Source organism: Sardina pilchardus, chromosome 20, assembly GCF_963854185.1.
Source record: "Sardina pilchardus chromosome 20, fSarPil1.1, whole genome shotgun sequence".
NCBI lineage: Eukaryota > Metazoa > Chordata > Actinopteri > Clupeiformes > Clupeidae > Sardina > Sardina pilchardus.
Window position 1 is genome coordinate 14,311,369 of NC_085013.1, and position 16,778 is coordinate 14,328,146.

At 40.9% G+C, this 16,778-nt stretch overlaps 2 protein-coding genes across 2 annotated transcripts; both read right to left on the reverse strand.

The window, feature by feature from the left end:
- Positions 1–280: 280 nt before the first annotated feature.
- ppie (peptidylprolyl isomerase E (cyclophilin E)) lies at positions 281–5,244 on the reverse strand. Its single transcript, XM_062522825.1, has 10 exons — positions 5,165–5,244; positions 4,800–4,898; positions 4,663–4,706; positions 4,283–4,309; positions 4,068–4,149; positions 3,695–3,801; positions 3,152–3,275; positions 2,481–2,666; positions 950–1,092; positions 281–509 (listed from the first exon to the last, which is right to left on the reverse strand). The coding sequence occupies exons 1-10, from the start codon at positions 5,193–5,195 to the stop codon at positions 441–443; spliced, it is 912 nt and encodes a 303-aa protein (XP_062378809.1). The 5' UTR covers positions 5,196–5,244; the 3' UTR covers positions 281–440.
- A 1,332-nt stretch (positions 5,245–6,576) lies between these two features.
- Positions 6,577–12,185, reverse strand: LOC134067523 (N-acetyllactosaminide beta-1,3-N-acetylglucosaminyltransferase 2-like). The gene is made up of 3 exons (XM_062522824.1): positions 12,074–12,185; positions 11,837–11,900; positions 6,577–8,223 (listed from the first exon to the last, which is right to left on the reverse strand). The coding sequence occupies exon 3, from the start codon at positions 8,034–8,036 to the stop codon at positions 6,762–6,764; it is 1,275 nt and encodes a 424-aa protein (XP_062378808.1). The 5' UTR covers positions 8,037–8,223; positions 11,837–11,900; positions 12,074–12,185; the 3' UTR covers positions 6,577–6,761.
- Positions 12,186–16,778: the final 4,593 nt, after the last annotated feature.

Genomic DNA, 16,778 nt, shown 5'->3' on the forward strand with positions numbered 1-16,778 from the left:
ATTTAGAGTTCACATGTACAATTTAGAGTTTGCAATCAAATTTGTATGGGGGGCCAGCAGTGCTATGCCAGTTGTGGGGCAAAATACCCCTACCCTGACAAAGCAGTTTGCACAATAACTGCAAAGTCAAAACATTCTGTTTTTAAGCCTAAAATTAAAGACATCCCAAATATCAGTGAGTAGCCTAAATATTACAGGTTAAATCAAATTTCAATATAAAATAGCCAAATAACACAATATGAAAAACTCAACTCAAATGAAAAAGAGGAAATGCACTAAATAACTTACAAAAGTATTTATTGGCCTATTTACATCACTGATTTACCTATACAAAACTTGGAATCAATGTGGAAAAGTAACATAAAGAACTCCTGTTTAATTCAGATGTTCACATATCCAACAACTACAATTACAGTCACATACACAGTCATACACAGCTATCACTCATACTCCCCGCAGTCCGAGATGATGATTTTCTGTTTGGTCTTGCCATCTTTTGAGCCTTGCGCCTACAGATTTTAAAACAGGACACTTTCACTTATCATAATTCATAACAATGAAATAAGTACAAACACAAAAAAACAATGAAATCTTAAAGGATTTAGAATGCTTTTTCACATAGATTTCGGTCACCAGGTACTGTCGGTACAAGAAAAAAAAACAAGTTGCTGCAGCCAGGTAGCTTAGTGCTAAATTTATGAATTTAAAGACGCCCCAAGAGTGTAGCACTGAAGCTGCCTGGCTTTTTCTTTTTTCGTAGCGACAGTACTCAGTGACCTTGAGAAACATCTGTGCGGAAAAGATCTCTCCTTTAGTTCTCCTTTACAAAATAACAGTCATTTTGAATTAAGACTCATCAATATAGTCTTTCGAGCACGCTGAAACGGGATTCTTTTTTGCCCCCATATGTACTCATCCTCTACATATTTAATGGAATCACTCCACTCACCTCAATAGTGCGCACCACATCCATACCCTCGATCAACTCGCCAAACACCACATGCTTGCCATCAAGCCAGTCTGTTTTGTCTAAAGTGACGAAGAACTGAGAGCCATTGCTGTTAGGCCCAGAGTTGGCCATGGACAACTGTCCTGTAAGCGTCAAAATATGAAAGAAAGATGAATCCGAAAGTATAAACATCAAATCCACTAATTATCCAGTTATTCAGGTTTTTTATATAATGAAAAGAAATACAGTAAAAATGATTTTCTTTAATAGTAATACTGTGGATTGGGGCTTGGTGTATCAAGGTACAATAAGAATATGTCTGCTATGGATAACATCCAATCATCAACACCACTGCCACCAGCTAGCACCAGCAGCAATATGCTCACCAGTGGGGTGTCCTACGAAGCTCGATTAGTGGCTTAGCGAGGTATGTTGCGCTCAAAACCAGGGTATGCTGTCATACGAAAGTGGATTTGTTTTAGCGTCTCTGTATCACCATGGTATCTTATGCTCGCAACCAAACCTGCTCGGGAGCGGGTTATGTGCTTAGTTATAGCTCAAATCGTGAAATATCACCGCCCTCTGACCAATTCTAACCAATCCATTATCTTGAACAACGAAGTTATCTCACGTGTGCTAATTTGTCATACTTTGAACAGGTTCGGCCCCGCCTTTGCAAACATTTTGAATCTCGAAGGCGCTTTTAACTATGTTGTGCATGCAAATATGTCACTACTATGGACATGCATGCCATACAATATCTGATGACTATCGACTATTTGATGTTATAGGTTAGACACTAAAAAAGACCACCCTAGATTTCGCTACCGCTCATAAATGCGGAAGTAATCGTTTTTAAACCTAGGCTGTCTTGTGCGTCTCCACGTTTCCCGATTGGTCAAAATCACCCCAACCACGAGAACGCGCACAGATCTGAGCTGAAAGCCCAGTTTGGCAAATTTATCACATACCTGCTGTCGTAGGATCACTTAACTTAATACCCGAGTTGAGGCTTTGTGCAGCCTCGATATGTGTAGATAACCTAGATTTGTCTAACTTGCTTCGTAGGACACCCCACTGCACTGCAGTGTTACATAACAACTAGTTAGACAGTCAACTAATAAAAAACTGATGGAAAAACGTGTCAACTGGTAAAAATCAGTAATCATGAAACCCCTAGCAGTGAAAGGGTTTTGAATTTAAAATGTCAACACACATTTTAAATGTAGGATGCCAAAATGTTTTCAGTCAAGAAAAAGTGTCTTGGCATATTCAGAACTTCAATATGCTTACCAACATTAGATGAATAAAACTTGAGGCATATTGAAGTTCTGAGTGTGCCACGCCACTTTTTCTTGACTCAAAACATTTGCACATGCCACAAAAACATAATAACTCTCGCTTGACAGATATTGCAGCTGAACAATGTTCTTATTCATAGCGAAGAATCTAGAATGTTCTCCTGCCCACCCACACCCAGGCACACCCTGCATTGGCAGACTTGGCTGGATATACAATAAAGGAGTCTTACCTGGGGCAGTATGTTTGAGCACAAAGTTCTCGTCATCAAACTTGCGGCCATAGATGGACTTGCCTCCAGTGCCATTGTGGTTAGTGAAATCTCCCCCCTGGCACATGAACTGTGGTATGACTCGGTGAAAACTGCTACCTTTGAAACCAAAGCCCTTTTCATGGGTGCAGAGGCAGCGGAAGTTTTCTATAAAGGTAAAATCACGTGGCAATGGGTTACTGACTGGTCAGAAAAGAACATCTTTCCCTAGCAAATTTCTATGTTCTGAGTTATTATATCCCTTGACATATGATGCGTACCTCTAGCCGTAAAACTAAATGTAAAAGTACTGAAACTGTTTTGTGTCGTGTTGATTGAAATTCCATCAGAGCATATACCATGAGGAGTACAATAAATAACGTCCAACATGATAAGGATTAATACATAAAATAGATGATTGATTAGTCATTAAGCTGTGATGCATTAGCAAAACAAGAGTATCAGAGTGTGTGTTGTGGACAGTTGTGACAAAATTATTAATGAGATTAGGAGTAACACACATTTCAAGTTCCACTATATCAGCATCATGCACACTAGCTGTGGCAGGACCAAAAATAGTCCAATGGAGCATGAGGCTTGAGAATCTAAGGAAAATGGGCACACATAAATAATGCACGAAACGTATTAATGACCTGCTGTCATGGGAACAATATCAGCTCGCAGCATGAAGCGCATTCTTCCGGCTGGTTTGTTCCCTATCTTGACGTCCATGTAGACCTGAGGGTTGCTCCTTCCCTTTTTGGCTGGAGGTTCACCCTAAACAAGTACAGAAAAGAAGTTAGATCAAAGAAATTGAGCATTTCATTTGTGGAATAAAAGCTTTATGACCCATAAACAAGACAAAAAGCAGTATTATGAAGTTTGTCTAGAAATAGTAAGCTACCTTACTAGTACCTAGTAATGCAGGCATGCAGAAAAATTGCAGACGCCAACAGCCAAAGATCAAAGCACAACAAGATGCTAAATGGCTTCTTCTGGGCTATATATTGTTGGTGAGGTCATTTTATGAACAACAAGACTACACTGTGCATAGGCTGGAGGGGTAGTGGGAATGACAGGTGTGTTTATTGTACCTTCACATGACCACACATACTGTACCAAACTGTAACATGACTACATAATACTTTGGCCATGAAGCACATATGAAAGTGATGCAAAACAGCACAGTATCTTACTTCCTGTGTTGTTGTACTGGCTGGTTCTCCACTTGCTGATACTGCCTCTTCACTGTCTTCTGTAGTCTTGCCTGAAAACTTCTTCAACCAGTCGTCATCGGACCAAACTGAAAATACACACACAATATAAACAAACTCAATTTATCAATACATGACATGATCAGACAAAATACTGTTCAGTGCTTCTGGCAAGTGTAATATGTCATTCCAATGCACACAGGAAAGAAAGACTTGTAATGTAGAAAATGATAAAACCTGAATAAAAGCACATTTACCCATACATTTCACAGCTAGGAAGGAACAAGTCAGCCTTTAGCGCATACGCTTTGTCCAGAACTAGCAACTGAACAGAAGAACTAAATAAAATGCCTACCTGGACGAGAGGAACCCTCTTTAATCCTCATGGGTTTGGCGATGTTCACTCTGATGGTCCGGCCAAATAGCTCGGATTCATTCTGCAAATCACAAAGCCATGAGGTACATATAGAACTGTAGACTGGACCTTTCCAGTCGATGTCAGCTTTGCATTTGTGTATATAGTCCTGTGGATTCAATAAGAGGGAAGACTAGAAACATTACTAAACTCACCATGTTATCAATCGCGGCAGCAGCATCCTGTAAAAAGAGTGCAGATTTACTGATTGTATGACTGTTTGACAACTTAAATCTTTAATTTAGTCCTCATCTAGAAATCCAGCGAGAGTGCTTCTTGGGAGTGCTTACAGTAATGCTAATAAAGCAACATTAAAATTGAAACAGAATTGACTGATAAACACTAGATGGCGTTCTGCACAACTACTAAACTTACTCGCGTCAAACATGAGGGGAAAAAAATCTTTCAACAAGCTGGGGAAAAACCCTAGCAACTCTCATCAAGGAGAGGGAAATCGGCCATCATTCGATTGCACGAAATCTTACAGCATTGGGAGTTTGAAACACAATGTAGGTCTAGGAAAACAACAACCCACCTCCGCAAGCTCGAATTCAATGAAGGCGAATCCTCTGTGTTTTTCTAGGGATGAAAAAGACATGCAACATTAACCGCTGCCGGACAGTTCCTTGGTGGAAATATTTACAAGTAGGTTGAACCGAGCAGTTAATTTACCTGTTTCATAATCCAATGGAATTTGAATATCTGTAATATCACCGAATGGAATGAATGCCGCGTGTAAAACTTTCTCGTCCACTTCCTCCGCAAGCCCACCTAGTCAATAAAAGACAGCAGCCAAGCTTAATGTTGTCAAAGAGTATATGGTCTTCTGAATAAAGTAGACCTAACGTTGAGAGGCTCTAACGTTCAATATACGTGAACGAGCTATCGTAACTGTGCAAATAGAGCTCAGCAGAACGGGAACGGAACCAAAGTTAACGTAGCTATTTTTTAGTCTCTCGTCCCTTCTTGTATAGGCTAATTCTTTCTGCACAATTAATAAACCAATAACAAAGTTATTACCATTCTGTTTTACTCACCAACATAAAGTACACGCTTGGCCGCCGCCATGATTCTATCAACTTTAACCTTTCACCTCTCTAGTTCGTGCTTTTTTTGGTTTGTTTTTTTCTTCAATTGATGGAATGGCTTTTTATTGCCACCTGGTGGAGTGGAGTTCAAACGTCCAACACACATAAATCGGTCCCCTGTGTTCTGGAGGGGGTACGGCTCTCTCTCTTTGTGTGTGTGTGTGTGTGTGTGTGTGTGTGTGTGTGTGTGTGTGTGTGTGTGTGTGTGTGTGTGTGTGTGTGTGTGTGTGTGTGTGTGTGTGTGTGTGTGTGTGTGTGTGTGTGTGTGTGTGTGTGTGTGTAATTAATTACGTTACTCATTATGTGAGTAACGTAATTAATTACTTTTTGATTACTTTTTTGATTTTTTTAATGAATGATACAGTCCCCAAATCCATGCAAAGATTTCGGCCTTGGTCTCCAGGCTGCCGAGCAGTTCTGTACAAGCGCACAAGGCAGCATGGGCATTCCCAGGCTATATTGAGCCCCTTTTAATACATAAATTAGCATCACATTTTTTATGAGGATAATATAATGATAATCACCACAAGGTCAGACTTCAAGCCAAATGTTACTGTAAAAGCAATCTGAGTTGACATACAGATAGGTCACAGCCTATTTTCCCTTTATCATAACACGTTTACAGGCAGGCATGTAGGCCTACACTGATGGCGCTGTAGACGTGATAGAGCGTGTGTTAGATTTTGCCATCTCGTCCGTTTTACAGCATATTGGCAGCGGAATAACAAAAAACAAAACAAAAAAAACAGATAACAAAGGCATTTGTGGAAAAGAAGGATATCAGGGGTTCTTCCTCCAGGATTAAAGCTATTTCGTAGCTCTGATTGGTTAGGTATATCCAATTGAGTGCAGAGGCATTTCCCCCCTTTTATCTTTGAATGTCTATGCTTCCCCCCCAGATGACGTGAAGGGAAATGAAAATTGAGCAGAAATGCGTAAGAGGGCAGAGCCAGTAGGCTATACCACATGCATGCCACAGCATTATGGACTTCATTAACCCCAGCTAAATGATGTCTTGTCTTGTCTTGTCATCTATATGGAGATCTCACCTGTTTCTCCTAAATCTCATACATTGTTTCTTCATTTGTCCACACAGGTTTACACAGAATGAGGAATACTTATCTTTACTTCTAAGAGGTTCAACCTCTCTGTAATGCTCTTTTTGATACCCTAATTAGTTGTGAAATATTCCTTCTTTATCATACAACTTTTTCCAGCCATTTTTAAAACGTTATCTTCTAATATTAAATTCACAATGAACATACAGTATATTTTCCATTAAGTCCAATTTGTTTTGATTCTGCTGTACACCAACCACCACCTAGCCCATTTTAGTGACCAATTCCACAAGGTTTTTAGAATAGAATAGAATAGAATAGAATCTTTATTTGTCATTATTCAACAAGTTGAACAACGAAATTGCAAGTGACCACTAACAGTGCCGGTATAAAAATAAAGATAAGAGATAAAAGGCACTGAAAAGTGGAGCACCGAGCCGCTGCGTCAATGCGCGCCACCATCTTGCCATTTAGGCCAGAGATTTGCCTTAGCAAATAAGGATAGGGCTTTTCAATTTCTGCCACAACCGTATAGTTTCCTGTGGACTTCTTCGATGCACCACAAGCAGATGTTTGTGCAGACATGGATTCTCCCGCTCCTTCACCATGAAGTCAAATGTCTTGAACCCCATGTGTTTCTCTGCAGCTATATCAAGAGCTAAGAAGCACATCCCTGTGTAGACATCATCAATGGGATGAAAGGGGATGTGCCAGCTTATACTGTAGAGGGACTCTAGCAAAGCCCCTGAGAAGACAAAGCCACCACCACCAGCATAGGGTGGATAGGGTCCATCATAGAAGGTTTGTGGGACAAAGTACTTTATATTACGGAAACGCACGGGGGAGGTTTGTACTATTATATGGCCAACATACAGTTTTGACTTCTTGGCTGGCTGCAGTGACTTAAGGTATTCAAGAATAGCTTTTGTATTAACAAAAACATCATCATCACCCTTGAAAATAAAGGAGACCTGAGGACAGTGTAGGATAGACCATTTGAGAAATACATGCTCCTTTAGAGTAAGGTTGTAAAATGTGTCCTTAAAGTCCCAAACAAGCAGATCACCAAACTGCTGTGCTTCAACAGACAAGAGCATTCCGAGATCAGGATCATCCAAGGAAGAGGTACCCAAGAGAAAAACTGTGCGTACCAGCAAACTGTTATGCATGTCTTCATAAACCCCTTCTTGCCCCCAAGTCTGCCTAACTGCTTGTCGTCGTTCAAAATTGCGAGCACTTGACTTAATTCCAAAGAGAAGAGTCACGTTGTCAGGTTTGCCATTAGAGGTACACTTGTTGGGCTGATTAATGAGAATATCAGGACTGCGGAAATTCATGCTACGCACAAAATCTTTGTACATGGGTGGGTAGGTATTGAAATTTGGTATGTTTGCTTGCAGATACTCTGTACTCTCCAGTGTACCATTGCCACTGATTTCAGGGAGTCTGAGATGTCCTGCGTCATTCAACTTTTTGAGACCAGAGTGAAACTTTCTGTTCCAGAATGCACTACTCTGTGGAATACTTTTTCTAAATGCAGGGGAAACGTGGACCTCGGATATCCTTACATGAGGAAGTTGAGCTCTCTTTGCTTTTCCATCCGTAACAGGTCTGATGCTTGGGTGGCCCATGACAGGCCTCACAGGAATATCTGATAAATCACAGTGAGTATTAGGCCCCTCTTGGTTGAAATTTAAGTAGATAAAAACAAGACAAGAACAGATCACTAATGTAGCAAGAAATATTCTGACGTGGCCTTTCATTTTGTAGACTTTCAAATATAGATGTCCACTGCAGTGTAAAACTGTATGGTTGAGACACAAAGCTGTACAAAGATGAGGGGGCTCCCCAAACTTATTATTCACAGTGAATATGCAGTGTTATGGAGGAGTGGCTGGGCAGATGCTTGTCATTGATATTCTTCTTGACTCTGCAGGCCATCAGATCAATCTGTTAGAGAAGAAAATAATGACTGATTATAAAGATGTAATCAGAGTTGATATGAACTCTCAAACATTGGTAATGGATTTCAGGACATACAAACTGTCACATAATTTGGAAGTGAGGATAGCTCTCAAAGGTTGTTGCTGTTAGCTCACCATAGTAACATTGTTATTATTATGACCACCATTAGCTTAGCTCGTGTTTTTTTTTTTTGCTTTTTTGCTTTGTGAATTTTTGGTCAATGAGCCATACATGCCTTCTCACTAGCCTGGCAAACTATACATTAAATGTATATGGTGCGTCTAGATTTCTAGGCTACCTTCTCACGCTAACAATTGCTTCCTCCTATTTAACTAGAGTATTTCCCACAAAACTGCAAAAGTGTGCTTGCTCAACTGTACTTCACCAACAGGAGCAGACAAAATTAAAATCAAAACATGTTACATACACAACACACAGTTTTTTTTGTCTTCCACAATGGTCTTTTAGGATTGACCATGTCAGACTATGCATTTACATTTATTGATTTAGCTGACACTTTTATCAAATGCTCAGGGCCATTGTGCCCAGAGCAACTAGGGGTTAAGTGCCTTGCTCAAGGGCACAACAGTGGAAGCTTGGAATTGAACACACAATTATTCAGAGTACTACATGCTAAACCAGCTTCTTAACCACTCCTTTGACACTCTTGCTGTGTCTTGGACTCTTGGTCAGGAGATTGGCCACATTATAAGATCATGTAGCCTATCGTTCACATTGGGAATCATGGGAAATTCCCCAAAAGTTCTGACATGCTAGACTATGTGGTCGTGGTTTCGTGGAACATTGCAGACAATACATCGCTGGTTACTGAATGTCACATTATATTTTCCTGACCTTTCATACACAGGCACATCACCTGACCATCACCTGCATTGATTTAGCGTACCTGTTTACATGGACCCGATTTTCTGATACGCCTGAATGTGCGTGTTAAAATGTTGAAGGATGTATGCGTGTGTCAAAGTTGAATAAAGAGTTGCACTGTCAGGCGTAGACAAGATGTTTAATGTTAGAGTGAACATGAAAGGGGCAGAATATAAAAGAAGATGCTGTTGCTGATAAATGTGCTTGCTGGCTGAAACAGCCTTCCACAACAATTAGCTTAACCATTGTTAATCAGTACATCTTTTTCTCATTATCTCCTCGACCAATTGTCTAATGCTTCTGTGGTCCATTCCATCTCTGTCTCATGGCTCATACCATCAATGGATGCAAGCTCCCCTCTATTCAAGACTAATACATGTGATCATGTATTATGTCAGTAAAATGTCAGTATTATGTCATGTCAGTAAAACATGGCGCATAGTCAGTTTGTTTCAGTTATATCGCTTAGGTACATTTCTCGAATCATCCTCACCATTTGCAAAACAGTAAGTGCATTGCAGTGGCACAAGGTTTTTATTGGTGGCTAGAGGGTCAACTGAATTGTCAAACAACTTGTTCCTATGAGCTGATTAAAGCATCTAGTACTTGTCAATTAAATTTCATGGTGATTTCTGTCTTTATATTTAAACTTACAAACATATACATGAGTACGGTATGTCATATATTTTTTTATTACTTCAATTTCCGCCTATACATTCCATGTACGTTGTAGGGTATGTATTTTGCACAATTCTCTTTCAAACCAGTTAATTTAGCAACCCATTGTATGTACCAACTGCCTGTGTACACACAGTCCCAATTTGGTGAGTTTCTGATGCATGCATGTGACAAAGCGAATAATGTCCTTTTTGCAGAATCCGTAATTTTCCCAACTCCCAAAGGATTCAAATACCATCATTAATATACAATATTTTTATACTACAATAATTTTCATAAACTAGACATATCAAAAATATGAAACCATGGTTGTGTTTTGTTCTACTTCGGGTGGAAGTGATTCAACTTTTGAAGCCTCTGTTTCCTTTTTTTTTTTTTAAGTATATTTTTTGGACTTTTATGCCTTTTAATGATAGAGACTAGCCTGGCTAACGCCTCCCACTTCTCAAATGAGACGTGGTCTGGCAACCAGACGTTCATTTTCTCGTATTTGAAAAAATGCCCAGATCCGTTCATTGGGCGCCACGGATGTCAATCAAATGCGTCTCTGCATAGCTCTTAATGGTCTTGCTTTCTCCCCTGTTCTGTGATTGGCCTCCAACATCAGGCGAACATGAGGGCGTTAGTTTCCAGACTGCCTTAGCAGCGTGAAAGAAATCACCGCGCAAGGCAGTATGGGAAACCCAGGCTAGATAGAGACAGTGGACAATTGACAGGAAGTGAATGGGAGAGAGAGCTGGGGTGGGATCCGGAAAGGACCACGGGGTGGGAATCGAACCCGGGTCGCCGGTGAACGGTGCAGGTGCCCCAGCCAGTTGCGCCACAGCTGGGGCCAGGCAAGGGGGCAGCGAACGTTCTGAGAGTGTAGACAGCATGGCGGCCGCCATGCTAACGAGAAGACCGTGGCTAGCTGGCCATTCCATTGAATCCTATGGGGCGTAAGCGCCACTTTCACATCAAATTACGTTAGAGCTGAGGCGTTTTAAGCCTTTATATGAACATTTTCTATTGTCGGGGTACATGCTACATTGTGAAATTGACATAATAATCTCGTAACTGTCTTATTGGCTGAGTAATTAACGTTTTTCCGAAGTCAATGCTAAAGTGTTAAAGGCGCATGCGTCCAGCGAGAGTAAAGCGTCGCCATAGGTCAGACTCGGTCAGACTACGTGCCTACGTCACATGTACGACAACTGAGCCTGCGCAGGAGACCTATGACGGAATAAGAAGACCTAAAAAAAACGTTGAAATTTGCTTCCTCGGTCTCTGCTGCCGTCTACGTGATAGCTCTGTCCATATCTTTTACTGTCTATGGGGCCAGGCCTCTGTTTCCTGTACTAAATACTGATACTACTTTACATGCAAGGTTGAAAACTGTGGTAAAACAGGTTTTGTTCTTTTCAGGGAAGTTCTTCTAATCCGGACACATTTTCAGTTTGCCTTGCTGGGTGTATCTGACAAATAAATCAGCACCATATCTGATAGCTACATTTCTGTGCAATGGATGCATTCTTCTGAGGTTCACAGAGACACAAGCTGTCCTATCAGTGCAGGGATCTCAAGTCTCACGTACTCCCCATGAGACTGACCTCACAAGACCTTATCAACGTCTTTGCTTCTTCCTAATGTTATAATTTGACTGTCATATTCAGGTTGAATTGACAATGGAATCTGGTTATTTTTGAACAGTTTGCAGGTTTTACATGCATGCAACCTACAATATGTGTGGCGCTAAGATGCCACAATGCTCTGTATCAAAACAAGCAAAAATTTCAATATAGCACATGTCATCGAACAATACATTTGTCAAAGAAAAACTACATTTATTTAAGCTACCGCATCACACACATTGCTTTCTGCTTTATTGACACTTTAATTAATGCAGCATGAATAGATCAAAGCCTGTCAGAGACGGAGTAAAAACTGGTGGTAAAACTTATTTTTGGCGGACCCATACCCCAGTTTAAGAACCACTGGCCCATCGTTAGCCTGTACAAGCAGCATTGGTTGTCAGATGACCCAAGGCATAGCCTACCTCATTAGGAAGGAAGGTCTAGAGGTATTTTCCCTTCAAGACTGTGGTGGAAATGTGAAGACACCTGTGATCACAAGAGGGGATAGTGACAATTAAGGAGATATTTTATGCGAACAAAGCAGAGAGACAAAAAAATAAAGATAAACATTCCATGAGTGGACAAAGCCATGTGAGCTAAACCAATAAATAAGCCTAAACATTATTTTACACAGTAGACCAAGATCAGAAATAGCCTACCTTATGACTTCTTATGCTACGATGTCAGACCTGTGTCCTTCTAGATGACCGTCACAGACCCATGTGAACCACACGAATTCAATAGAACATAGCTGAGTTAACACAAGGGCCCTAGTCCTCACAGCTGCCAACATGACTGAAAACACACCCACACCTTTGATTTGCCTGGCTAAGCATGTCACTTTACTTGATTTTATCATGTTTATCAAGGCATCCCATATTCCTTTGCCTTACTGGTTTAGTACGTGCTTCACATTGATCTGACATGATTCTGTTGGATAAATGATGGCAAAATATGGCAGTTCACTTAATAACATTGTGTTTGAAAGAATAACATGAGTCTGTTTTACATTTATGGTTTAGTAAATGTGACAAACCCTCTTTTCCTTTTTTCCATCAATTGGAATGATTATTTGAGCACAAAAAGGCTGTGTTTCATTCAAAACTAGACTGTTTCATGTAATTGTAACGTAATATGGTTTGATAAATTGGACAGCTCACACTTTTTATTTTTTACAGTGCAGTCTAGTTTTGGATGAAACATATTCTTATTGTGTTCAAATAGTCTCCCCGAACCATGCAGCTTCTTTTCTGTGGCTGTCACTCAACTGAACTCTGGCTCTGCATCCCGGTGACAACCAACCAACTAGGCCACTTTTTTTCCATGTGGGCTCTACTCTTTGCAAGGTTTCAATTCATTATCGCCCATGTCCAAAAACCGACAAAGCTGATGCTTTGCCTCACCGTTTCAAAACCCCTGAGGTTCCTTGTGAGCCGGAGCTAATTGTTCCATCCTCAATTGCAGTAGCACTAATTCAGAGGGATGTTGCAGCCAATGTAGAGAGAGAATTCCATAACTACCTTCCACCTGCAACATGCACCCCAAACAAGACCTATGTTTCAGCATCGCTCCATGATTGTTTGGTGATTTGGGCTCACACCACTCTGGCCATAGAACATCCTGCCATTAAAACAAATACTGAAGTTCTACTAAGATTGTACTTGGTGGTCCTCTCTGTTGGGGGATATTAAGGCATGTTCTGTTGTGCTCTACCTGTGCTGCAACCAAATCCCCTGTCAAGTTGTGAATTATTACCCTTGCAGGTGCCTCCCAGACCCTTGTCACTTGGTGATAGACTTTGTCACCAGTTTTCCTCATTCTAAAGGTTACGAGGTTGTCTGTGTCATGGTTTATATATGTGTAAGATACTCTTTTGATCCCATGAGAGAAATTTGGTCTCTGCATTTATCCAATCCCTGAATTAGTGAAACACTCAGAGCACACAGTGAACGCACAGTGAGTTGAAGTACACACAAACCCGGTGCAGTGAGCCGCCTGCTACAGTGGCAGTCGGGGATAGGTGCCTTGTTCAAGGGCATTTCAGCCGTGGATGTGGGTGTGGGCATGGGAGAGCAGTGCTTAACCACTTCCCCCGCCCACATTTCCCTACTGATCCAGAATCGAATCAGCCACCCTTTGGCTTCAAGGACGCAGTTAACCAGTAGGCCACTGCTGCCCCTTTACCGGTTCTCACCAAATTTCTTGGGCGTCCTCCCGATGGGGTCACGAGTCCATGTACTATGTTTCGTTTTGATAGGTGCAAAGGTTGCTGAGATATGAATTCACTTCCTGTTTAGCGGCTTCGCACCCCAGATGTCAAAGGTCACCAAATTTCTTGGCTGTCCTCCATTTGGAGTCATAAGTCCATTTATCAAGTTTGGTCTTGATAGATGCAAAGGTTGCTGAGATATAAGCTCACTTCCTGTTTGGCGGCTTCGCCACCAAATTTAATTGGCTGCGACGGGCGAATGCTTCCGTCAATTGTTACAGAAGTCAATGCACTGACAAGGCATGGTCTGACGGGCTATACATACTGTACGTTTCGTTGAATGTCTGTTGCCATCGTGAAACGTATCTTGCGGTTATGGAAATATCACGCAATATGCGGATTTTTAAAGTTAGAAAAATGTGTTCCAAACTATATCATGTCTATATACTTCAACATGTTATTTCACTGTGATTTTACGTGTTTGGGGGCACCACATATCCAAATAAATGCCCTTAATGGCCCACAGGCTATGCAGTCTCCATAGGTTAACATGGCAAAAACTCAAAAGCTTGCCAGGCCCTGCTTGCTTAGTTACGGGTTGCTAAGCCACGATTGGCCTGTGGCAGTTTTAGGGCGTGGCCCTGGAAGGGTCAATTCTATACACAACAGCAGCTACAAGCCAAAAGGCATGGTTTTGAATTAGAGCGACCCCTAGAGGTCAAAGGTCAACAAATTTCTTACGCGTCCTTCTGATGGGGTCACGAGTCCATGTACCAAGTTTGGTTTTGATACATGCAAGGGTTGCTGAGATATGAGCTTACTTCCTGTTTGGCGACTTCGCCGCAAATTTCGATTGGCTGTTACAGGCGAACGGTTATACTTCTGAAGACCAAAAGCAATGCGTGAATTAGATATGGTCTGAAGATGATCTATGTCAAGATTAGTGTTGATCGGACAAAATGTCCATGTTGTGACCTGTGAAGCTTTAGTTTCACTTTCGCTAAAATCCAAAATGGGAGTTTTGAAAATCGGACCAACGGGTCAAAAGTTACGTGCATGAACGCACGTCCAACTTTGGTCTGTCGGTGGCGCTAGAGAGTTTGAGGTGCCGACATGAAACTTGGTGACATGAATCATGAGACTGTCCCGAATCAGAGTTATAATAAGAACACTAAGAAACACAATAGGTGCCTTCGCAGCTTCTCTTCTTGGCCCCTAATAATAATACAGTGCAAAATGCGAAATGCCTATGTGAGAGAGAAAAAAAGAATACATAGCCTATACTGACATAGGGTAGAGTGGGGGGAAACACCCATCTTAAGGAAAATGTGACATTAATGTGAAACAAAAGCCAAAAGCTGTTGTACTAGATGCACTTTCCTGTACACTGCGTATACACTGCTTTGGCTGCCTCTGTTGGATAGTGATGATACCATGTCATACAGTAGGACTTCAGAGATGACTACGGTATTTATGATGCAGCTTTCATTGCATGCTTATGATATTGTTATAACACAAATCAAGTGTTTCATTACAGCATACACATGTAAGAACACTGCGAGGCTTTAAAAGATCAATATCTCCCAACATTTCAACAGGGCACTGAAGTGGTCCATTCCCACATTCAACATCTACAATATCTATGTTATATGATTACTATAATGTGATGATTGCCTCACCCTATTTAAAGGATTGCAGCTTGTTATCATTTCACAAGTATCTCCAGGTAATATTGATGTAGCTTTGAAAAATAATCTACACAGAGTTTCTATCTATGATGTTGATTCTTTCTGTCTGATTGACTGCTATGTTTACAAAATGTCATGTTTACATTTCAGCCCCTGAAAAGCCTGAGGAATCCATGGAAAAGGGTACATTTTCTTGAAGAGTAGAATGAGACAAGGACACTGGAAGGTGTGTGGGGCGTGTGGGGTGTTACGAGGGCAGCCGAGAAAGATTTTTGGGTTGGGTGTGGGTTCTCTCACAACTAAAAAATCGGTTGAGATTTACAAAATCTTTATGTGTGTACCCCCCTTAAGTATGATTTCACAAACCCACTACATAGCATTTAAACGTCAAACTGACAGTTCTGACAAAGTCTTAAAGCTATGACTGTGATGTCAGCATATTCTCTTCGTTACCATCACTCCATATATGGACTGCAGACTCAAGGATTAGTCATTTCAGAGATTGATTTTTTGACTGATATAACCACTGCATGGTGTTTTATCTATATGTGCTATATCATACATCTGCACCCACACTGTCGTCTAAGTCTTTATATCAAAGATAATATTGCAGATCTTTTGAACATTTTTGCATGTTTTTCATTATGTACCATAGAAGGCATGCCAGGAGACATATTGTAATGTGTGGGGGGATTGTCTGGATTCTGGAAATATAAATGTACTTTTAAATAGGAAAACATCTCTGTAATATAACTAATATATACAATATGATGTTTTTACAATTGACAAAGCCACTCACACACACAAACACACACACACACACACACACACACACACACACACACACAAAAGACCGATTCATCCATTAAAGTATTTTATTAATGGACGTAATATGAAATGTAATGTCATGTAGTATAGTCAAAAGGCAGCTGAGCAGTTGAGTGGTAGTACTGTAGATGTACTGCAGCCGTCTGCTTGGCTGTCAGTAGAAGACCATGGCGTATGGACGACTGTCCTGCTCCTCACACCCACTCACATGGTCAAAGGCCCATTTAGATGGGACAACGAAACTGAAAGGGCCCGCTGTGAAAACAGCAATACTCAAGTCAACATTCAGCATCAACTCATTTTGTTATTTTGTAATTTTGGCAGAGGACCAAAGAACATGGAGATGAAGATTTCCTTTGAAAATAATAATTTAGTATATGCTAATCTTAAACTGTATACGGGAAACTGACCATATCAAGTTATCACCATAATCGTACTAAAACTTTTACTTACAGTGCATGATGGCCACTCTATCTTGTCCAGTCGTATCCCGATACATCTGGTCATGTGTTAGACCCCAGCCTGTTAGAAAGAGTTTGAAACCAGTTACGTGTCGGCATAAATCATCAGTTTATGGTGAATTCCACAGGTTCTCAAACTCTTTGGGCCTAAGGCCCACCGACTGATTATGATGAATTA

Bases quoted from the DNA above. Each gene is read 5' to 3' on its own strand.
- ppie (XM_062522825.1), bottom strand. From the start codon at position 5,195: ATGGCGGCGGCCAAGCGTGTACTTTATGTTG. The intron at 4,707-4,799 runs GTAAATTAACTG...TTTCATCCCTAG, and splicing joins TCCATTGGATTATGAAACAG to AAAAACACAGAGGATTCGCC. The intron at 1,093-2,480 runs GTAAGACTCCTT...TGACGCTTACAG, and splicing joins GCTCAAACATACTGCCCCAG to GACAGTTGTCCATGGCCAAC.
- LOC134067523 (XM_062522824.1), bottom strand. From the start codon at position 8,036: ATGAAAGGCCACGTCAGAATATTTCTTGCTACATTAGTGATCTGTTCT.